At 46.7% G+C, this 24,817-nt stretch overlaps 1 protein-coding gene across 4 annotated transcripts in view; it reads left to right on the forward strand.

The window, feature by feature from the left end:
• Positions 1–24,817, forward strand: part of itprid1 (ITPR interacting domain containing 1) — a 302,950-nt gene that overhangs the window by 264,809 nt on the left and 13,324 nt on the right. For 3 of the 4 annotated variants that reach the window (XM_072467364.1, XM_072467366.1, XM_072467367.1), the window contains 2 exons: positions 10,942–11,053; positions 16,604–16,933. In XM_072467364.1, the coding sequence (XP_072323465.1) occupies positions 10,942–11,053; positions 16,604–16,933 (442 nt within the window). The remainder of the gene's footprint in view (positions 1–10,941; positions 11,054–16,603; positions 16,934–24,817) is intronic. The other variant, XM_072467365.1, reaches the window with a different exon arrangement.

A 24,817-nucleotide genomic window follows, 5' to 3' on the forward strand; every position in this document is an offset into this window, starting at 1 on the left:
CGTAAAGAACCTACCTCTGACCTCTGTCCTATATCTATTACCCCTCAGTTTAAAGTTATGTCCCCTCGTGCCAGCCATTTCCATCCGCGGGAGAAGGCTCTCACTGTCCACCCTATCTAACCCTCTGATCATTTTGTATGCCTCTATTAAGTCTCCTCTTAACCTTCTTCTCTCCAACGAAAACAACCTCAAGTCCAGTAGCCTTTCCTCATAAGATTTTCCCTCCATACCAGGCAACATCCTGGTAAATCTCCTCTGCACCCGCTCCAAAGCCTCCACGTCCTTCCTATAATGAGGTGACCAGAACTGTACGCAATACTCCAAATGCGGCGAACCAGAGTTCTGTACAGCTGCAACATGACCTCCTGACTCCGGAACTCAGTCCCTGTACCAATAAAGGCCAACACTCCATAGGCCTTCTTCACAACCCTATCAACCTGGGTGGCAACTTTCAGGGATCTATGTACATGGACACCTAGATCCCTCTGCTCATCCACACTTTCAAGAACTTTACCATCAGCCAAATATCTACGCCTTCCTCTAGGTCATTGATAAAAATGACAAACAGCAACGGCCCCAGAACAGATCCTTGTGGTACTCCACTTGTGACTGTACTCCATTCTGAACATTTCCCATCAACCACCACCCTCTGTCTTCTTTCAGCTAGCCAATTTCTGATCCACATCTCTAAATCACCCTCAATCCCCAGCCTCCGTATTTTCTGCAATAGCCTACCGTGGGGAACCTTATCAAACGCTTTGCTGAAATCCATATACACCACATCAACTGCTCTACCCTCATCTACCTGTTCAGTCACCTTCTCAAAGAACTCAATAAAGTTTGTGAGGCATGACCGACCCTTCACAAAGCCATGCTGACTATCCCTGATCATATTATTCCTATCTAGATGATTATAAATCTTGTCTCTTATAATCCCCTCCAAGACTTTACCCACTACAGACGTGAAGCTCACCGGTCTATAGTTGCCAGGGTTGTCTCTGCTCCCCTTTTTGAACAAAGGGACCACATTTGCTGTCCTCCAGTCCTCTGGCACTATTCCTGTAGCCAATGATGGCATAAAAATCAAAGCCAAAGGTCCAGCAATCTCTTCCCTCGCCTCCCAGAGAATCCTAGGATAAATCCCATCAGGTCCCGGGGACTTATCTATTTTCAGCCTGTCCAGAATTGCCAACACCACTTCCCTACGCACCTCAATGCCATCTATTCTATTAGCCTGCGGCTCAGCATTCTCCTCCGCAACATTATCTTTTTCCTGAGTGAATACTAACGAAAAATATTCATTTAGTATCTCGCCTATCTCTTCAGACTCCACACACAATTCCCCATCCCTGTCCTTGACTGGTCCTACTCTTTCCCTAGTCATTCGCTTATTCCTGACATACCTATAGAAAGCTTTTGGGTTTTCCTTGATCCTTCCTGCCAAATACTTCTCATGTCCCCTCCTTGCTCGTCTTAGCTCTCTCTTTAGATTCTTCCTCGCTACCTTGTAACTATCCATCGCCCCAACTGAAACTTCACACCTCATCTTCACATAGGCCTCCTTCTTCCTCTTAACAAGAGATTCCACTTCCTTGGTAAACCACGGTCCCTCGCTCGCCGCCTTCCTCCCTGCCTGACCGGTACATACTTATCAAGAACACGCAGTAGCTGATCCTTGAACAAGCCCCACTTATCCAGTGTGCCCAACACTTGCAGCCTACTTCTCCACCTTATCCCCCCCCCAAGTCACGTCTAATGGCATCATAATTGCCCTTCCCCCAGCTATAACTCTTGCCCTGCGGTGTATACTTATCCCTTTCCATCATTAACGTAAGCGTCACCAAATTGTGGTCACTGTCCCCAAAGTGCTCTCCTACCTCCAAATCCAACACCTGGCCTGGTTCATTACCCAAAACCAAATCCAACGTGGCCTCGCCTCTTGTTGGCCTGTCAACATATTGTTTCAGGAAACCCTCCTGCACACACTGTACAAAAAACGACCCATCTATTGTACTCGAACTATATCTTTTCCAGTCAATATTTGGAAAGTTAAAGTCTCCCATAATAACTACCCTGTTACTTTCGCTCTTATCCAGAATCATCTTCGCCATCCTTTCCTCTACATCCCTAGAACTATTGGGAGGCCTATAAAAAACTCCCAACAGGGTGACCTCTCCTTTCCTGTTTCTAACTTCAGCCCATACTACCTCGGAAGAAGAGTCCCCATCTAGCATCCTCTCCGCCACCGTAATACTGCTCTTGACTAGCAGCGCCGCACCTCCCCCTCTTTTGCCTCCTTCTCTGAGCTTACTAAAACACCTAAACCCCGGAACCTGCAACATCCATTCCTGTCCCTGCTCTCCTGTCTCCTGTCCCTTTCCTCATAAGATCTTGCATCCATACCAGGCAACATCCTGGTAGATCTCCTCTGCACCCTTTCCAATGCTTCCACATCCTTCCTATAATCCGGCGACCAGAACTGCACGCAATACTCCAAATGCGGCCGCACCAGAGTTTTGTACAGCTGCAACATGACCTCATGGCTCCGAAATTCAATCCCTCTACCAATAAAAGCTAACACACCGTACGCTTTCTTAACAACCCTGTCAACCTGGGTGGCAACTTTCAGGGATCTATGTACATGGACACCGAGATCTCTCCACTCATCACATTACCAAAAATCTTACCATTAGCCCAGTACTCGGTCTTCCTGTTACTCCTTCCAAAATGAATCACCTCACACTTTTCTGCATTAAACTCCATTTGCCACCTCTCAGCCCAGCTCTGCAGCTTATCTATGTCCCTGCTACATCCTTCCGCACTGTCCACAGCTCCACCGACTTCAGTGTCATCTGCAAATTTACTCACCCATCCTTCTACGCCCTCCTCCAGGTCATTTATAAAAATGACAAACAGCAGTGGCCCCAAAACAGATCCTTAAGGTTTGTGAGGCACGACTTACCCTTCACAAAACCGTGTTGACTATCCCTAATCAAATTATTCCTTTCTAGATGATTATAAATCCTATCTCTTATAAACCTTTCCAAGACTTTGCCCACAACAGAAGTAAGGCTCACTGGTCTATAGTTACCGGGGTTGTCTCTACTCCCCTTCTTGAACAAGAGGACAACATTTGCTATCCTCCAGTCTTCTGGCACTATTCCTGTAGACAATTACGACATAAAGATCAAAGCCAAAGGCACAGCAATCTCCGCCCTAGCTTCCCAGAGAATCCGAGGATAAATCCCATCTGGCCCAGGGGACTTATCTATTTTCACACTTTCCAGAATTGCTAACACCTCCTCCTTATGAACCTCAAGCCCTTCTAGTATAGTAGCCTGTATCTCAGTATTCTCCTCAACAAAATTGTCTTTTTCCTGAATACTGATGAAAAATATTCATTTAGCACCTCTCCTATCTCCTCGGATTCCACGCACAACTTCCCACTACTGTCCTTGACTGGCCCTACTCTTACCCTAGTCATTCTTTTATTCCTGACATATCGAGAGAAAGCTTTAGGGTTGTCCTTGATCCTACCTGCCAAAGACTTCTCGTGCCCCCTCCTGGCTCTTCTTAGCTCTCTCTTTAGGTCCTTCCTAGCTAACTTGTAACTCTCGAGCGCCCTAACTGAATCTTCGCGTCTCACCTTTACATAAGCCTCCTTCTTCCTCTTGACAAGTGATTCAACTACTTTAGCAAACCACGGTTCCCTCGCTCGACCACTTCCTCCCTGCCTGACAGGTACATACTTATCAAGGACATGCAGTAGCTGTTCCTTGAACAAGCTCCACATTTCAAGGGCAATGTGTCCAAGTTAGCAGACGACACTAAGATGAGTGGTGAAGCAAGAAGTGCAGAGGATACTCTTGGAAGTCTGCAGGGGGATTTGGATAGGTTAGGTGAATGGGCTAGGGTCTGGCAAATGGAACACAATGTTGACAAATGTGAGGTTATCCATTTTAGTAGGAGTAACAGCAAAAGGGATTATTATTTAAATGATAAAATATTAAAACATACTGCAGTGCAGAGAGACCTGGGTGTGCTAGTGCATGAGTCGCAAAAAGTTGGTTTACAGGTGCAACAGGTGATTAAGAAGGCAAATGGAATTTTGTCCTTCATTGCTAGAGGGATGGAGTTTAAGACTAGGGCGGTTATGCTGCAATTGTATAATGCGTTAGTGAGACCACACCTGGAGTATTGTGTTCAGTTTTGGTCTCCTTACCTGAGAAAGGACGTACTGGCGCTGGAGGGTGTGCAGAGGAGATTCAATAGGTTAATCCCACAGCTGAAGGGGTTGGATTACGAGGAGAGGTTGTGTAGACTGGGACTGTACTCATTGGAATTTAGAAGGATGAGGGGGGATCTTATAGAAACATATAAAATTATGAAGGGAATAAATAGGATAGATGCGGGCAGGTTGTTTCCACTGGCGGGTGAAAGCAGAACTAGGGAGCATAGCCTCAAAATAAGGGGAAGTAGATTTAGGACTGAGTTTAGGAGGAACTTCTTCACCCAAAGGGTTGTGAATCTATGTGATCTCTTGCCCAGTGAAGCAGTTGAGGCTCCTTCATTAAATGTTTTTAAGATAAAGATAGATAGTTTTTTGAAGAATAAAGGGATTAAGGGTTATGGTGTTCGGGCTGGAAAGTGGAGCTGAGTCCACAAAAGATCAGCCACGATCTCATTGAATGGTGGACCAGGCTCGAGGGGCCAGATCATAGAATCATAGAATCATAGAAGTTTACAGCATAGAAACAGGCCCTTCGGCCCAACCAGTCCATGCCGCCCAGTTTTTACCATTAAGCTAGTCCCAGTTGCCCGCACTTGGCCCATAACCCTCTATACCCATCTTACCCATGTAACTATCTAAATGCTTTTTAAAAGACACAATTGTACCCGCCTCTACTACTACCTCTGGCAGCCCATTCCAGACACTCACTACCCTCTGAGTGAAGAAATTCCCCTCTGGGCCCTTCTGAAACTCTCCCCTCTCACTTTAAACCTATGCCCTATAGTTTTAGACTCCCCTACCTTTGGGAAAAGATGTTGACTATCTACCTTACCTATGCCCCTCATTATTTTATAGACTTCTATAAGATCACCCCTAAGCCTCCTACGCTCCAGGGAAAAAAGTCCCAGTCTATCCAGCCTCTCCTTATAACTCAAACCATCAAGTCCCGGCAACATACTAGTAAATCTTTTCTGCACTCTTTCTAGTTTAATAATATCCTTTCTATAATATGGTGACCAGAACTGCACACAGTATTCCAAGTGTGGCCGTACCAATGTCTTGTACAACTTCAACAAGATGTCCCAACTCCTGTATTCAATGTTCTGACCAATGAAACCAAGCATGCCGAATGCCTTCTTCACCACCCTGTCCACCTGCGACTCCACCTTCAAGGAGCTATGAACCTGTACTCCAAGATCTTTTTGTTCTATAACTCTCCCCAACGCCATACCATTAACTGAGTAGGTCCTGGCCTGATTCGATCTGCCAAATGCATCACCTCACATTTATCTAAATTAAACTCCATCTGCCATTCGTCGGTCCACTGGCCTAATTGATCAAGATCCCGTTGCAATCCTAGATAACCTTCTTCACTATCCACTGTGCCACCAATCTTGGTGTCATCTGCAAACTTACTAACCATGCCTCCTAAATTCTCATCCAAATCATTAATATAAATACAAATAACAGTGGACCCAGCACCGATCCCTGAGGCACACCACTGGTCACAGGCCTCCAGTTTGAAAAACAACCCTCTACAACTACCCACTGTCTTCTGTCGTCCAGCCAATTTTGAATCCAATTGGCAACCTCACCCTGGATCCCGTGAGCTTTAACCTTCTGCAACAACCTACCATGCGGTACCTTGTCAAAGGCTTTGCTAAAGTCCATGTAGACAACGTCTACTGCACTGCCCTCATCTACCTTCTTGGTCACCCCCTCAAAAAACTCAATCAAATTTGTGAGACATGATTTTCCACGCACAAAGCCATGCTGACTGCCCGGAATCAGTCTTTGTCTCTCTAAATGCTTGTAGATCCTGTCTCTCAGAATACCTTCTAGCAACTTACCTACTACAGACGTTAGGCTCACCGGTCTGTAGTTCCCAGGCTTTTCCCTGCTGCCCTTCTTAAACAAGGGCACATTCGCCACTCTCCAATCTTCAGGCACCTCACCTGTGGCTGCCGATGATTCAAATATCTCTGTTAGGGGACCCGCAATTTCCTCCCTAGCCTCCCACAACATCCTGGGATACATTTCATCAGGTCCCGGGGATTTATCCACCTTGATGCGCTTTAAGACTTCTAGCACCTCCTCCTCTGTAATATGCACACTTCTCAAGACATCACTATTTATTTCCCTTAGTTTCCTAACATCCATGCCTTTCTCCACCATGAATACCGATGAGAAATATTCATTCAGGATCTCACCCAACTCTTGTGGCTCTGCACATAGATGTCCTTGTTGATCCTTAAGAGGCCCTACTCTGTCCCTAGTTACTCTTTTCCCCTTTATGTATCTGTAGAATCTCTTTGGATTCTCCTTTGCATTATTTGCCAAAGCAATTTCATGTCCCCTTTTTGCCCTCCTGATTTCCCTCTTAACTCTATTTCGACAATCTCTATACTCTTCAAGGGATCCACTTGATCCCAGTTGTTTATGTACGTCATATGCCTCCTTCTTCTTTTTGACCAGTGTCTCAATATCTCGAGTCATCCAGGGTTCCCTACTTCTACCAGCCTTGCCCTTCACTCTAAAGGGAATGTGCTTACCCTGCACCCTGGTTAACACATTTTTAAAAGCCTCCCATTTACCATCCGTCCCTTTGCCTGCCAACAGCCTCCCCCAATCTACCTCTGAAAGTTCCTGTTTGCCTTGCCCCAATTAAGAATTTTAACTCTTGGGCCAGACCTATCATTCTCCATAGCTATCTTAAAACTAATGGAGTTATGGTCACTTGTCCCAAAGTGTTCCCTCACTAACACTTCTGTCACTTGCCCTTCCTTATTTCCCAAGACGAGGTCAAGTTTTGCCCCCTCTCTAGTCGGTCCATCCACATACTGAATGAGAAATTCCTCCTGAATACACTCAACAAATTTCCCTCCATCCAAGCCCCTAATGCTATGGCTGTCCCAGTCAATGTTGGGAAAGTTAAAGTCCCCTACTATTACCACCCTATTTTTCTTGCAGCTATCTGTAATCTCCTTACATATTTGCTCCTCAATTTCCCGCTGACTATTTGGGGGCCTGTAGTACAGTCCTATCAAGGTCATCTCTCCCTTCTTATTTTTCAGTTCCATCCATATAGACTCAGTGGGCGAACCCTCGGATATATCCCCTCTAAGCACTGCCGTAATGTTCTCCCTGATCAAAAACGCCACTCCCCCTCCTCTCTTACCTCCTGTTCTATCCTTTCTATAGCATCTGTACCCCGGAACATTGAGCTGCCAGTCCTGCCCCTCCCTTAGCCATGTTTCAGTCATAGCTATAATATCCCAGTCCCATGTGCCCATCCATGCCCTGAGTTCATCCGCTTTGCCCGTCAGGCCCCTTGCATTGAAATAAATGCAGTTTAATGTAGACTTTCCTTGCTCTCTGCCCTGCTTTCTCTGGTCATGCTTTACACACTCTCCCTTCCTGCCTTTTGTTTCCGTCCCCACTGACTTCCTATATCGGTTCCCATCCCCCTGCCACATTAGTTTAAACCCTCCCCAACTGCACTAGCAAACACACCCCCGAGAACATTGGTTCCGGTCCCACCCAGATGCAGACCGTCCGATTTGTACAGGTCCCACCTTCCCCAGAACCGGTCCCAATGTCCCAGGAATTTGAAACCCTCCCTCTTGCACCATCTCTCAAGCCACGTATTCATCCTAGCTATCCTGTCATTCCTACTCTGACTATCACGTGGCACTGGTAGCAATCCTGAGATTACTACCTTTGAGGTCCTACATTTTAGTTTAACTCCTAACTCCCTAAATTCAGCTTGTAGGACCTCATCCCGTTTTTTACCTATATCGTTGGTGCCTATATGCACCACGACAGCTGGCTGTTCACCCTCCCCCTCCAGAATGCCCTGCAGCCGCTCCGAGACATCCTTGACCCTTGCAACAGGGAGGCAACATACCAATCTGGATTCTCGTTTGCGTCCGCAGAAACGCCTGTCTATTCCCCTTACAATTGAATCCCCTATCACTATAGCTCTGCCACTCTTTTTCCCGCCCTTCTGTGCAGCAGAGCCAGCCACGGTGCCATGAACCTGGCTGCTGCCACCTTCCCCTGGTGAGCCATCTCCCCCAACAGTTTCCAAAACGGTAAATCTGTTTTGGAGGGAGATGACCGCAGGGGATCCCTGCACTGCCTTCCCACTCTTCCTCTGTCTGTTGGTCACCCATTCCCTATCTGCCTCAGTAATTTTAATCTGTGGTGTGACCAACTCACTGAATGTGCTATCCACAACTTCCTCAGCATCGCGGATGCTCCAAAGTGAATCCATCCGCAGCTCCAGAGCCGTCAAGCGATCTAACAGGAGCTGCAGTTGGACACACTCCTTCATCTGCAAGAAGTGTGTCCCTGACTTGCCACATCTCACAAGAGGAGCATGACACGGGTCTGAGCTCTCCTGCCATGACTTAAACCTGAAGTTAAATTTGAACTACACTACACAGCTAAGAGAAAGTCAAAGAGAGAGAAATCACTTACCAGTCACAAGCCAATCACTTACCTGCTGGCTGTGATGTAATTGCTCCCGAGACTCCTTCACAGGTCTGCTTCTCTGCACCTCCTTAAGATGAGCACCAAATTCCCTTAACTAGTTAATTCATTTACTTAATTAATTGGATTTTTTTTTTTGGAAACTCACCCCCAAACACCAAAAAACACAGCCCTCACTCACCTCTTACCCGAACTCAGCCTTACCCAAACTCAGATACACTCTGTTTGCCTCTAGCACTCTGTTTCTAAAGGCACTTCAGCCACACCCTTTGTATCCTTCCTGATTTACAGTCAGCCAATCGGCCTGCTCCCAAAACTGATCTTCCGAAACTAACAGCTGACCTGCAAGGTAAGGAAGTTGTTAAGCAGTACTTACCTCAGGAGATGGCCTACTCCTGCTCCTAGTTCTTATGTTCTTATGTTCCCATGATCAAATGAGATGTGATTAAGTATCACATGAGCTGTCGCACAATTGAATTCCATGTGATCAAATGTCACATGATCAAATCTTCAGGAATATGTAAGCAGAGTTAGTAAATATAACTGGGAATGTTACCACTAAGCTAAAGCTGAAATCCATCTGCCATTCATTGCACCATCTGCTTCATTGGCAGAAATCCTATTTTTTGTTAATCCTCCTTCATTTTCTCACTTCTTCTTTTCTGAAGGTGTTAACTCCTTGATAGAGTGGAGCTGTCTAAAGATTTCTTACCCAAGAAGCCATTCTTTACTTTTGAGGTATGACAGCTGTGTGAGCAAGGCTAATAAACTCCCGGGCTCAGACTTTTTCCCACTGTGCAATGTCGTCACACATGCACTTACAGCAACCATAGTGGACAATGACTGGAGGGCTCAATCCTGGCTGATTCTTTTGCTAAACCTGGTTTCTGAAGCCCATTGTAGTGTGCTTACCTTCAACTTTGACTGAGAACAGCTATCTCAGCACAGAATGGGCACTGCTGTTTGGACCATTCTGGACTGTATGTCTTCACCACTCTCTGCTTTACCTTTCAGCCCATCCATTTCTAGATCTCTCCAAATGCAGCTTATCACACATATAGTTGTCACCTGGGCAGATAACCAGCAGAAAATATTCTAAAACTATCGAGAATTCTCTCTTCCAATTAAATTGTGCATGGTAAACTTCATACAGGTACCAGAATATGACACTGATACGTGACCTCCAAACAGGCCCTTTCATTTAAGATGGCCAGGATTCTGCATTTGAGAGACTATGGGCTGGATTCTCCATTTCAGCGGCTAAGTGCCAGCTCGAATGGAGAATTCGCGGACGTTACACAATGCCAAAATTGTCACCGAACCCTCAGCGATTCTGGGACCTGTGAGGGGCTAGCAGCGGCGCCAGGTGAAACTCTTGGCTCCCGTGCAGAAAACAGCTGGAGAATGGCCAGGTCCCCGGCTGCACATGCGCACGGCGGCAACCTGCAGCGGTCACGCCATGCGCTGGCTGTGCGCGGACCCAACCCGCCATCCGTCACCACACAGGCCATCTCCTAGTCAACCCCCACTAGCCCCCCATGCCCTCACGGAAGCGCCCCCCCCCCCACCCCCCCGGCCAGCCAAGCAGATCCCAGCCGACTCATCTTCTTCATGGTTTAGTAACTTTGAAGGGTTCTGACCACAATGTTGGTAAACATCAACCACTTCAAAGAGAGTTAAGTGCATTTGAATCACCCCCTTCAGGCTTGAGTGATTTTGAAGTGCTCAGTTGGAAATTGACAGCACTTTACTCCCCATACATTTTGTAAACTGGAGTCTGTTGAAACTGAAAAACCAGATGGCCAGTTTTGTACGCTGCCAATATTGTTTCATTTTAATTTCAGAGCAGATTACTTGTTAATCAGTGGAGTGAAACAGGTGATTGTGTTTTGTACTTTCAACAGAAGGTCCATTGTTATGAAGTAAAATATATCAGGACAGCGAAAACACAACTGGTCCACTAACACCTTAAAGGGAAGGAACCTTGTCCGGCCGACTTGCTTGGCCTATGCCTAACAATGTAGTTACCTTAATGTCCTCTGAAGCCTTCCAGTGGTCTGAAGTGGTTCAGAAATTCCATCCAATTGCCATGGCAACAATGCAAATAGTGCCGTTTTGCCAATGTCGTTCACAACTCAATTGTATATTTTTTCATTTAAAATGTTTAATCGATCCTTGGATTTGTGTTTATTTAATTAATATTTGTGTTCTGACAGAGACGATGTGAAACGATTGCGGAACCTACGTCAAGCAGTGCGTCATGAAGTTTCAGAGATGGAGGTTCAGCTTGAGGACCGGACTCGGCAACTTGGAGAGGGGATGGGAATGGTAATTTTAATATAAAGGGAATAATATTTCCTTCAATTATAAAATTAACAAGCTCGAAATGATTCACATCTAGCCACATCTTTGAGCTGTTTACGATTTAGTTTATTGAACGTAAAGTGCTTTGCGAACAGTCCAGTTTCCTGGAGGTAGATAATGCTAAAATTAGAGAATGGATGAAATCAGAACACTTTGGTTACATTTATTTTTTTAAAGTATTTTTATTCCAAATTTTCAACATTTTTACAATTTACAACAAACATAATCCCTCCCAACACATTAAACCCCCCACCCCCTTGTACCTCCTCGCTCCTCCCCCCCCTTTTCTCCCACAGCAGTCAGCGATAACCAACTCTCCAAAATGCAAAATGAACAAACCCCAGCTATTGTAAAACCCCATCACCCCCCCCCCCCCACCCCCCCACCCCCCCACCCCAGAGCAAATTTCACTTTCCCCAGGGCCACAAACTCCAGCAGACCACCATGCCACGCCAAGGCACAGGGTGGAGCAGCTGACCTCTGCACAACAAGACCCATCTGCGAACAATCAGCGAGGCAAAGGCTAAGACATCTGCCCCCGCTTCCGCCTGCAACTCCGAGCAGTCCGTCACCCCGAATATGGCTTCTAGGCACCACATCAACGTGCAAAACACTGAAACACTGAAAACTGCCCTCCAAAACCTTTCCAGCTTCGGACAGAACCAGAACATGTGCACATTTAAAAATAATTAATTTACTGGATGTGGGCGTCACTGGTTAGGCCAACATTTATTACCCATCCCGAGTTGCCCTTCAGAAGGTGGTGGTGGGTTGCTTTCTTGAACGGCTGCAGTCCTTGTGGTGTAGGTGCACTCACTATGCTGTTGGGAAGTGAGTTGCTGAATGTTGCCCTAATGACAGTGAAGGAACGGCAATATTTTTCCAAGTACGGGGGTGTTGAGTGATGTGGAGGAGAACCTCCAGGTGTCTGCTGCTCTTGTCCTTCTAGGGAGTATGGTCATGGATTTGGAAGGTGCGATCTAAGGAACCTTGGTGAGTTACGGCAGTGCATCTTGTGGATTGGCCGCACGATTGCCACTGTTCGTTGGTTGTGGAGGGTTTGAATGTTTGTGGAAAGAGGAGCAATCAAGAGAGCGGCTTTGTCCTGGATGCTATCAAGCGTCTTGAGTGTTGTTGAAGTTGCACTCATCCAGGCAAGTGGAGAGTATTCCATCACACTCCTGACTTGTGCCTTGTAGATGGTGGACAAGCTTTGCGGGGTCAGAAGGTGAGATACTCTCTGTAGGATTCTTAGCCTTTGACCTGCCCTGGCAGCCACAGTATTAATGTGGCGAGTCCAGTTCAGTTTCTGATCAATGGTAACCCCCAGATGTTGATTGTGGGGAATTCAGAGACGGTAATGCCAAGGGGCGGTGATTAGATCCTCTCTTGTAGGAGATGGCCATTGCTTGGCATTTGTTTGACGCAAATGTAACTTGCCACTTGTCATCCCAAGCCTGGATATTGCCCAGGTCTTGAAGCATTTGGACATGGACTGCTTCATTATCTTAGGAGTCGCGAATGGTGCTGAACATTGTGCAGTCATCCGCAAACTTCCCCACTTCTGACCTTATGATGGAAGGGAGATTGTTTATGAAGCAGCTGAAGATTGTTGCACCTAGGATACTACCCTGAGGAACTCCCGCAATGATGTCCTGGAGCTGAGATAATTGACCTCCAACCACCACAACCATCTTCCTTTGTGCCAGGTATGACTCCAACCAGCGGAGAGTTTCCCCTGATTCCCATTGACTCCAGATTAGCTCAAAAGAACAAAGAAAAGTACAGCACAGGAACAGGCCCTTCGGCACTCCAAGCCCGTGCTGACCATGCTGACCGATTAAACTAAAATCTTCTACACTTCCTGGGTCCCATCCTATTCATGTATTTGTCAAGATGCCGCTTAAACGTCACTATTGTCCCTGCTTCCACCACCTCCTCCAGCAGCGAGTTCCAGGCACCCACTACCCTCTGTGTAAAAAACTTGCCTCGTACATCTCCTCTAAACCCTGCCCCTCACACCTTAAACCTATGCCCCCTAGTAATTGATCCCTCTACCCTGGGGAAAAGCCTCTGACTATCCACTCTGTCTATGCCCTTCATAATTTTGTGCACCTCTATCAGGTCGCCCCTCAACCTCCGTTGTTCTAGTGAGAACAAACCGAGTTTATTCAACCCCTCCTCATAGCTAATGCCCTCCATACCAGGCAACATCCTCTAATGCACCCTCTCTAAAGCCTCCACATCCTTCTGGTAGTGTGGCGACCAGAATTGAACACTATACTCCAAGTCTGGTCTAACTAAGGTTCTATACAGCTGCAACATGACTTGCCAATTCTTGTACTCAATGCCCTGACCAATGAAGGCAAGCATGCCATATGCCTTCTTGACTACCTTCTCCATCTGTCTTGCCCCTTTCAGTGACCTGTGGACCTGTACACATAGATCTCTCTGACTTTCAATACTCTTGAGGGTTCTACCATTCACTGTATATTCCCTACCTGCATTAGATCTTCCAAAATGCTCGGACTCCTTGTTGCCATACTTGGTCAAATGCTGCCTTGATATCAAGGGCAGTCACTTTTACCTCACCGCTGGCATTCAGCTCTTTTGTCCATGTTTGAACCAAGACTATAATGATGTTAGGAGCTGAATGACCCTGGCGGAACCCAAACTTCGCATCTGTGAACAGGTTATTGCTGAGTAAGGGCTGCTCGATAGCACTGCGGATGACTACTTCCATTGCTTTGCTGATGATGGAGAGTAGACTGATAGGGTGGTAACTGGCTGGGTTGATTTATCCTAGTTCTTGTGTACAGGACACAACTCGGTAATTTTCCACAGTACCAGGTAGAAATCCATGTTGTAGCTGTGCTGGAACAACTTGGCTAACGCTGCACAAGGTCTGGACCGCAAGTCTTCAGTACTATAGCTGGAATATTGCCAGGGCCCATAGCCTTTGCAGTATCCAGTGCCTTCATCCGTTTCTTGATATTAAGTGGAGTGAGTCATATTGGCTGAAGACTGACATCTGTGATGCTGGGGACCTCTGGAGAAGGCCGAGATGGATCATCCACTCAGCACTTTTGGCTGAAGATTGTTGCGAATACCTCAGCCTTGTATTTTGCACATAAGTGCTGGTCTCCTCCATCATTGAAGATGGTGATATTTGTGTAGCCTCCTCCTCCAGTGAGTTGTTTAACTGTCCACCATCATTCACGGCTGGATGTGGCAGGACTGCAGAGCTTAGATCTGATGCGTTCATTGTGGAATCGCTTAGCTCTGTTGAATACTTGCTGCTTATGCTGTTTTGCACACAAGGAGTCCTGTGTTGTAGCTTCACCAGGTTGACACCTAATTTTTCTGTGTGCCTGATGTTGCCCCTGGCATGCTCTCCTGCATTCATCATTGAACCAAGGTTGATCCCGTGGCTTGGTGGTAATGGTAGAGTGGGAGATATTTCGGGCCATGAGGTTGCAGATTGTGGTTGAATACAATTCTGCTGCTGTTAATGGCCCACAGTGCCTCATGGATGCCCAGTCTTTATTTGCTAGATCTGTTTGAAGTCTGTCTTATTTAGCACATTGCTAGTGCCACACAACACGATGGAGGGTATCCTCAATGTGAAGCCAGGACTTTGTCTCCACAAAGACTGTGCTGTAGTCACTTCTACTGATACTGTCATAGACAGATGCATCTGCAGCAGGCAGATTGGTGAGGACGAGGTTAAGTATGTTTGTCCCTCCAGTTGGTTTCCTCACCACCTGCTGCAGTCCCAGTCTAGCAGCTATGTCCTTTAGGATCCGGCCAGCTAGGTCTGTGGTGATACCACCGAGTCAGTCCTGGTGATGGACATTGAAGTCCCCCACCCAGAGCATGTTCTACACCCTTGCCACCCTCAGTGCTTCCTCCATGGTTCGCAGAGCCCCTCCCACATCGCTCACAGACGTCCTCCACCCTTTCGAATAGCCGACTCATCCTAAACTTTGTCAGGTGAGCTCTGTACACCACCTTCAGCCGAATCAGCTCCAGCCTCGCACGTGAAGTCGAGGCATTCACCCACCACAGCACCTCACACTACAGTCCCTCCTCCAGCGCCTCCCCCAGCTCTTCCTCCCACTTCACCTTAATCCCCTCCATGGACATCTTATCCTCCTCCAAAATCCTCCCATAAATCACCCAGAAGACCCCCCCCCCCCAACCCTCCCACTGAAAGCCATGCCTCTAACAGCGAGGAGGTGGGCTCTATTGGGAAAGTCGGGAAGACCATCCTCGCAAAGTCCAGGACCTGCATATACCGGAAGCTATTGCCCTGTGCCAGCCCAAACTTCTCATTCACCTCCTTCAAACACACAAACCGGCCTCCCAGAAACAGATCCTTCATCTCCATTAAACCCTTCTCTTCCCATCCCCAGAACCTCGCATCCAACCCCCCTAACCTCACTGCCAACCTAAAGTTCTGCCGATGCTGCCTCCAAATCTCCAGTGTGGCCACCACCACTGGACTCACCAAGTACTTCCCTGGGGCCATCGGGAGCTGCCAGTGCCCACAGCCCGACCCCCTACATGAACCCGCCTCCATCCTCACATGGACCAACTCCATGCCCCCTCATGCCCCCATGTCAATGAAAATCCTTTGTCCTGAGGCAGGCCAATCCAGGAATTTTCCAAATTCCTGCTACCCACCTATGTTTCCATTTGTGGAGTATAGTAAAACTTGAGGCCATCAGCATAAGATATTCACTCAGAAATCAGTCGGGAATGCAAAAGAAACTTACTAACTCAGAACGTGGTGAGATTTTTGAACTTAGCGTGCAAATGCCTGGCCGTAGTGAGGCAAAAGTGGTCAGGATTATGCCAGTAAAGTTAGATGAGGAGAGAGACTCCAATGAAGCGTAAATGAACATGTTTATCTCAATAGTCTTTCTCTGTACTGTCTATTCTATGTAATTTTTTAATTTCTCGCTTTCCTGTCGTTAATGGTGAAGTGAACCTCACACACAAGTTAACAAAGGGTGAAACATTGCTAATAATCAGATTTGCACAGAAGAGAAAAGAAAAATACTGACAAAGGACAAAGCCAGTGAGCTAGTGCTCTCGGAATGGAACCTAATTTTTGCAACTGAGAGAATCAAAGCTTTATCTATGTTTACGTGAAGTGAAACTCCATCCACTTATGAATTTACCCTCATAAACAAGGTGGGAATTGGAGTGGGACGGCAATATTTTGAGTACAATTTGTTAATCTAAAGAATTGGCAGCTTGTTGGACCAGCATCCAGTAATAAGCATAAATAAGTATCTCTACTTTAACATTCTGTGTCAAATTTAACTTTTGTCATGTTCACTTAATTTGTCCGACTGCCTCTAACTGTGTTCGGATCTACATATGGTGGGTGATGTTGCTTTATGTCCAACCTAGTCATCATCACTTCTGAATCTGACCATTTGTAAAAACTGTGGAAAATATGATCACAAGCTTCAAATAAAACTGTGCTAAACGTCTATCTTTCAGCAGTTTCAGAGTTTAGTGGAGGAGCAGTCTTCCTTCTGTTCATACATAGATCTGAGGCAAACAGGGGATGCATCATCAGCGAGCTGGCCTCGGTCTTCATCCAACTGTGCGATATCGACACCAGCACCAGTAACCACCTCACAGGAACTGGACTCTGCTGCAGGAACAACTCTGCCAGTGCTTTTTGTTTCAGGACTCAGCCCAGCTCCTTCAGCATCAAATAAAACTGACACTAACCTCAAACTGGAATCTGACAAAGCTGCGGAGCCAAAAGCAAAAAAGCACAACCAGCATTCAGAAATGCTGGATTTCCGAGGCTTTCTGCTAAACGTAAGAAATCTAAACATTTTTTTAATTAATTAGTGCTTTGCAAGAAAAAGCTAATGGAAAGATCAATATAATTGTAATTGAATTAAAGCTTCACTCACATGTACAATATGTTTCTACTTTTAATAGATTTGTGTAAAAGTTGCACAAAAGGTGACATGATGGCTGGTGTCACAGTGGTTAGCACAGCTGCCTCACAGCACCAGGGACTCAGGTTCAATTCTAGCCTCGGGTAACTGTGTGGAGTTTGTACAATCTCTCCGTGTCTGCTTGAGTTTCCTCCGGGTGCTCCGGTTTCCTACCACAGTCCAAAGATGTGCAGGTTAGGTGAATTGGCCATGATAAATTGCTCCTTCGTGTCCAAAAGGAATAGATGGGGTTACTGGGCTATGGGGATAGGGTGGAGGTGTGGGCTTAAGTAGGGTGCTCTTTCCAAGGACCGATGCAAACTCGATAGGCTGAATGGCCTCCTTCTGCACTGTGGTGATTCTATCATTCCATTATTGAGGGAACTGGATTTTACAGCCACCACCTGGTGTGTTTTTAAGGATGGGAGGGTAAAATAAGATGGGGGGGGGCGACGGGGGGTAGAGGGGGGGAGGTGGTGGGGGGGGCTAGCTGAACTGTTTTCCCACCAATCTCTAACCTGGCCTCCAGAATACCATGGGCAGGCAAGCACCAAAATCGACAGCCCACCTACCATTTTTAAATAAATAATGAATGAACAAATCAGCTTGTTAGCAAGGCTATTGACCTGTATATACTCCATAATATGTTTGATGTGAGCAGGCGGGTGGGATGGGGTAAGCTGTTTTTTTTAAAGCAAACCGTTCAAAAGGCAGGAAACAGCGGGTATCGAGGGCATTCTGCCAAAATGTTTCCCGGCCATTTATTCCCCCCTGCCTGACCACCAAATTCCACCTTTCTACTACCTTCAACCCTCCCATCGGCTTCCCATCCTTCTCTATATAAAACGTGGGACTTTCGTAGGTCGTGAGGCCATGTTCCATCTTCCCGGCACCTACTTATAGCCTCAGCTATGCCCACTGCTAAGTTCTTGCACTTCTGTGACTGCTAGAGCTGCCAAACAATAAGACTGGGCAACAGCTCTCCAGGGCAGAAACCCAACCATTACCTCATTCATACCTCCTGCATGTTGTAGCTGAGGGGCAGCCTTGATTAACATGGGCCAGCTAGCATCCAATATTTCTTCTATGGGATGGTGGTGATTGGGCAAGCAATACGCCTCACCCCCATGCTGCAATATTTAGCCCTGAGAATCATTTGCAACCTTTTTCTGGGCTGAGCATATTCTCGGTTGGGATTCAGACCATCATATAAACCAATCGATTTCAGTTTCACCAATCTCGGTTATCTTCTGGGGAAAAGTTAGCCTGCAGTTTTTTCAAGCAATTCTAATTCATTTCTTATAAGTGTGGAACTGAGAAGCTTGTTTTCATTTAACTGATTTGATCAGTTTACTCAGTTTGCTCACCCAAGATTTCCCTCTGCTGTACCATCTGAAATTTAAAAATTGGCTTAGGAGGCCTATCATGATCTCCCCGATCTTTAATTTTATTTTACTAACAGGGGAACTCAGTGGCCCTTCCTTGACCACCCGCCTGCATGGACATTACATTGGGTAGGCAGGGGTCCAAAATTCATTCAGTTTACCCACCTTATACTTCCAAAGTGCTACCAAACCAAGGGATCATCAGGAGAGGGCTGTCGTTGTCCTTGGGACAATGGTGGCATGACCACAAAATGTCTACTGAAGAGAAATGGGTCCTTGTTAGAGGCATTTCTCCTTCCCACTGGCCCAACAACATTCCTTTATTTTAACCTTCAGCCTTACTGGAGGCAAATAAAACTCAAATTTAATCCCCATGAAGTTCATCTGTCCGATTTAAGTGGGCTTCTTTCTCATCAAAGGCGGAGGTCCTCTTTAACAAAGAACAAAGAACAAAGAAATGTACAGCACAGGAACAGGCCCTTCGGCCCTCCAAGCCCGTGCCGACCATGCTGCCTGACTAAACTACAATCTTCTACACTTCCTGGGTCCGTATCCTTCTATTCCCATCCTATTCATGTATTTGTCAAGATGCCCCTTAAATGTCCCGATCGTCCCTGCTTCCACTACCTCCTCCGGTAGCGAGTTCCAGGCACCCACTACCCTCTGCGTAAAAAACTTGCCTCGTACATCTACTCTAAACCTTGCCCCTCTCACCTTAAACCTATGCCCCCTAGTAATTGACCCCTCTACCCTGGGGAAAAGCCTCTGACTATCCACTCTGTCTATGCCCCTCATAATTTTGTATACCTCTATCAGGTCACCCCTCAACCTCCTTCGTTCCAGTGAGAACAAACCGAGTTTATTCAATCGCTCCTCATAGCTAATAGCTAAGGATTCAGAATCAGTGTCAGCTAATGGATGGAAACCTGGAAGGAGGTGGGATTGACAGGCCTTGTGACGACATCACACAAAACAAATTATTCAGTAGTGCTAATCAGATTTTAAAAATTATTTAAAATATTTGTTCTTTCAATGGAACAAAGCATTACTGAGGGAGAATATCAAAAAGTCATGATAGTAAGCTTAGATCAGGGTCTGAGATCTTAAAAATCTAATACAAGACCAGCAAAGGAGTCATTAAGAGAACTGAACTCAATGTACCAAGACGTTCCGTGAGGTACAGTGATGTACAGTGATGTACGGTGATGTACAGTGATGTACAGTAATTTACAGTGATGTACAGAGATGTACAATGATGCACAGTGATGTACAGTGATGTACGGTGATGTACAGAGATGTACAATGATGCACAGTGATGTACACAGATGTACAGAGATGTACAGTGATGTACAGTGATGTACAGAGATGTACAGAGATGTACAGAGATATACAGTGATGCACAGTGATGTACAGAGATGTACAGAGATGTACAGTGATGCAGAGTGATGTATGGTGATGTACGGTGATGCACTGTGATGTACAGTGATGTACAGAGATGTACAGAGATGTACAGAGATATACAGTGATGCACAGTGATGTACAGAGATGTACAGAGATGTACAGTGATGCAGAGTGATGTATGGTGATGTACGGTGATGCACTGTGATGCACTGTGATGTACAGAGATGTACAGAGATGTACAGAGATGTACAGTGATGCACAGTGATGTATGGTGATGTACGGTGATGCACTGTGATGTACAGAGATGCACAGTGATGCACAGTGATGTACAGTGATGTACAGTGATGTACAGAGATGTACTGAGATGTACTGTGATGTACAGAGATGCACAGTGATGTACAGTGATGTACAGAGATGTACAGAGATGCACAGTGATGTATGGTGATGTACGGTGATGCACTGTGATGCACTGTGATGTACAGTGATGTACAGAGATGTACAGAGATGTACAGTGATGCACAGTGATGTATGGTGATGTACGGTGATGCACTGTGATGTACAAGTTGTACAGTGAACAACAGAGTTGTACAGTGACCAACACAGTTGTACTGTGATGTACAGAAATATACAGTGATGTGCAGTGATGTACAGCGATGCACAGTGATGTACGGTGATGTACAGAGCTGTACAGAGATGCACGGTGATGTACAGAGATCTACGGTGATGTACAGAGCTGTACAGACAGAGCTGTACAGAGATGCACGGTGATGTACAGAGCTGTACAGAGATGTACAGAGCTGTACAGAGATGCACGGTGATGTACAGAGATCTACGATGATGTACAGAGATGCACGATGATGTACAACAGTGATGTACTGAGATGTACCGTGATGTACGGAGCTGTACAGAGATGTACGGTGATGTACAGAGATGTATGGAGCTGTACAGAGATGTACGCAGCTGTAAAGAGAGGTACGCAGCTGTACAGAGATGTACAGTGATGTACAGAGATGCACGGTGATGTACTGAGATGTATGGAGCTGTACAGAGATGTACGGTGATGTACAGAGATGTATGGAGCTGTACAGAGATGTACGCAGCTGTAAAGAGAGGTACGCAGCTGTACAGAGATGTACAGTGATGTACAGAGATGCACGGTGATGTACAGAGATGCACGGTGATGTACAGAGATGTACGGTGATGTGGAGTGATGAACAATGATGTGCAGTGATGTACAGAGATGTACGGTGATGTACAGAGATGTACGGTGATGTACAGAGATGTACGGTGATGTGGAGTGATGAACAATGATGTGCAGTGATGTACAGAGATGTACGGTGATGTACAGAGATGTACGGTGATGTACGGAGACGTACGGTGATGCGGAGTGATGAACAATGATGTGCAGTGATGTACAGTGATGTACAGAGATGTATGGAGATGTACGGTGATGTACAGAGATGTAAGGAGATGTACGGTGATGTACAGAGATGGAAGGAGATGTACAGTGATGCGGAGTGATGTACGGAGACGTACGGTGATGTACAGAGATGTACGGAGCTGTGCAGAGATGTACGGAGACGTACGGAGCTGTGCAGAGATGTACAGAGATGTACGGAGCTGTACAGAGATGTACTGTGATGTGGAGTGATGTACGGAAATGTACGGTGATGTACAGGGATGTAAGGAGATGTAAGGAGCTGTACAGAGATGTATGGTGATGTGGAGTGATGAACAATGATGTGCAGTGATGTACGGAGCTGTACAGAGATGTACGGAGCTGTGCAGTGATGTACAGAGATGTACGGTGATGTACAGAGATGTACGGTGATGTGGAGTGATGAACAATGATGTGCAGTGATGTACGGAGCTGTGCAGAGATAAACAGTGATGTACAGAGATGTACGGTGATGTGGAGTGATGTACGGAGCTGTGCAGTGATGTACGGAGCTGTGCAGAGATGTACGGAGCTGTGCAGAGATGTACGGAGCTGTGCAGTGATGTACGGAGCTGTGCAGAGATAAACAGTGATGTACAGAGATGTACGGTGATGTGGAGTGATGAACAATGATGTGCAATGATGTACGGAGATGTACAGAGATGTACGGAGCTGTGCAGTGATGTACAGAGATGCACGGTGATGTACAGAGATGTACGGAGACGTACGGTGATGTACAGAGATGTATGGTGATGTGCAGTGATGTACGGAGATGTACAGAGATGTACGGAGATGTACGGTGATGTGGAGTGATGAACAATGATGTGCAGTGATGTACGGAGCTGTACAGAGATGTACGGAGCTGTGCAGTGATGTACAGAGATGCACGGTGATGTACAGAGATGTACGGAGCTGTGCAGAGATGTACGGTGATGTGGAGTGATGTACGGAGCTGTGCAGAGATGTACGGTGATGTGGAGTGATGTACGGAGCTGTGCAGAGATGTACGGTGATGTACAGAGATGTACGGTGATGTACAGAGATGTACGGAGCTGTGCAGAGATGTACGGTGATGTGGAGTGATGTACGGAGCTGTGCAGAGATGTACGGTGATGTGCAGTGATGTACGGAGCTGTGCAGAGATGTACGGTGATGTACAGAGATGTACGGTGATGTACAGAGATGTACGGTGATGTGCAGTAATGTACGGAGATGTACAGAGATGTACAGTGATGTGGAGTGATGAACAATGATGTGCAGTGATGTACGGAGCTGTGCAGAGATGTACGGTGATGTACAGAGATGTACGGTGATGTACAGAGATGTACGGTGATGTGCAGTAATGTACGGAGATGTACAGAGATGTACGATGATGTGGAGTGATGAACAATGATGTGCAGTGATGTACGGAGCTGTACAGAGATGTACGGAGATGTACGGAGATATACGGTGATGTACAGAGGTGTACTGTGATGTGCAGTTATGTACGGAGATGTACGGTGATGTACAGAGATGTACGGAGATATACGGTGATGTACAGAGATGTACTGTGATGTGCAGTTATGTACGGAGATGTACGGTGATGTACAGAGATGTGCGGAGATATACGGTGATGTACAGAGATGTGCTGTGATGTGCAGTGATGTACGGAGATGTACGGTGATGTACAGAGATGTACGGTGATGTACAGAGATGTACGGTGATGTGCAGTAATGTACGGAGATGTACAGAGATGTACGGAGATGTACGGAGATATACGGTGATGTACAGAGGTGTACTGTGATGTGCAGTTATGTACGGAGATGTACGGTGATGTACAGAGATGTACGGAGATATACGGTGATGTACAGAGATGTACTGTGATGTGCAGTTATGTACGGAGATGTACGGTGATGTACAGAGATGTGCGGAGATATACGGTGATGTACAGAGATGTGCTGTGATGTGCAGTGATGTACGGAGATGTACGGTGATGTACAGAGATGTGCGGAAATGGATCCGGTTCCCTGGCTTTGCCGAGAAGACCCAAGGTGACGCCACTGATCCCCACAAATGGGGGTCTCATCACATCACCATACCGAACTGGGGTGGTGGGAGAGGAACAAGAAACATAGGTGGAACATAGGTGGGGGGCTGAATTGCACAGTGGGAAGAGGGAGGTTGAATTGTGATGCGGGTGGGAGGTAGCCAGCTGTGGAACCTCAATATCGGGCCTCCATTTTGAATGGGTCGCCCAATAGCAGGATTCCCTCGAGAATCCCTTGCAATCCTCGCCATGCATTAATTTGCATGGCGAAGGAGTGGGGATAGCTTCCTTATTTTGGGAGTGCAAATCAGGTGCAATTCAGCTTCCGTGGGAGACATTGGGCTGAATTCTCCCTTTCTGTGGCTACTGACGGAGCCAGCGGAGCATTTGTGGTCTTTTATGACCAAGAAACCAGCGCTGACCTTGTACCGATTCCAGGACCAGTGTTGGACTTGCTCCAGCGTTGGGTGAAATTCCCATCTTCTGCTCCGAAAAAGGCCGGAGAATGGTCAGGTCCTGGGCTGCGCATGCGCATGGATGACTTTTGTGAGGGCCACGAAGAATCCAGCACGAGTTTTAAGGATACAAAGTAATAACATTTATTTACAATAACATATATATACAACAGCAGCAACAACTTCCCTCACTACACACTCCTTCCTGCTGGTTCCTAAGCTGGCCAGCTTTATTTATACTAGGAGTTTACTAATGGTTTCTCCGTCCCCCTCATTGGGGAAGCTCATACTCCCACAGGATTGTGGGATTGTCATTAGTTCCCAGCCAATGGTAAATAGGCAGGTTATAACATCCCTCCCCCCCAAAGTCCAAGGAATCCACCGAAGACCCTGGTGAAGGAGGGCGTCGGACTCGTTTTGCCGCAGGCCGGACACCATTTGCACGCGGCGCTGGATCAGGCGGCGTGTAACAAGACGGAGACCGGCGCTTCCGTGATGAACGGCGCAACGGTTGTACATCCACGGCCCGTGGACCCGAGGATTCCCCCTCTGATGCATCCTGTGTCTCCATCTCGGAGTCAGAGTCTGCTGCCTCCGTCATGTCAGCGTCTCTATCTCCATTCGGTTCTGCAATGACCTGCGCAGGCTTCGAGTGAGGCACCAGTGGAAGATTGTGAGGACTACCTTCCCTTGTCTCTGGTCTCTGCGGATGTAGAAATGAGCTCAGGGGCGGGGAATCTTTTGAGGGGATAGTCTTCTGGACCGAACGTGGTCTACATGTTTGCGCTGGAGACGACCCTGGGCTTGCACCTGGTAAGATATAGGGCCCGTTTGGCGAAAGATTACACCAGGAACCCACTGGGCACCACCAGCAAAATTCCGAACGAACACTGGGTCACCGGGCGCAAACTGCCGAATCGGCCGATGCCGAGAAAATCCCTGTCCCTGCCGTTCTTGTGTGCGGCGTACTTTTGCGCCAATGCCCGGGAAAACCATACTAAGGCGGGTGCGAAGTCTCCGGCCCATTAGGAGTTCTGCGGGAGCTACCCCAGTC

This window comes from Scyliorhinus torazame, chromosome 11, assembly GCF_047496885.1.
Source record: "Scyliorhinus torazame isolate Kashiwa2021f chromosome 11, sScyTor2.1, whole genome shotgun sequence".
Taxonomy (NCBI): Eukaryota; Metazoa; Chordata; class Chondrichthyes; order Carcharhiniformes; family Scyliorhinidae; genus Scyliorhinus; species Scyliorhinus torazame.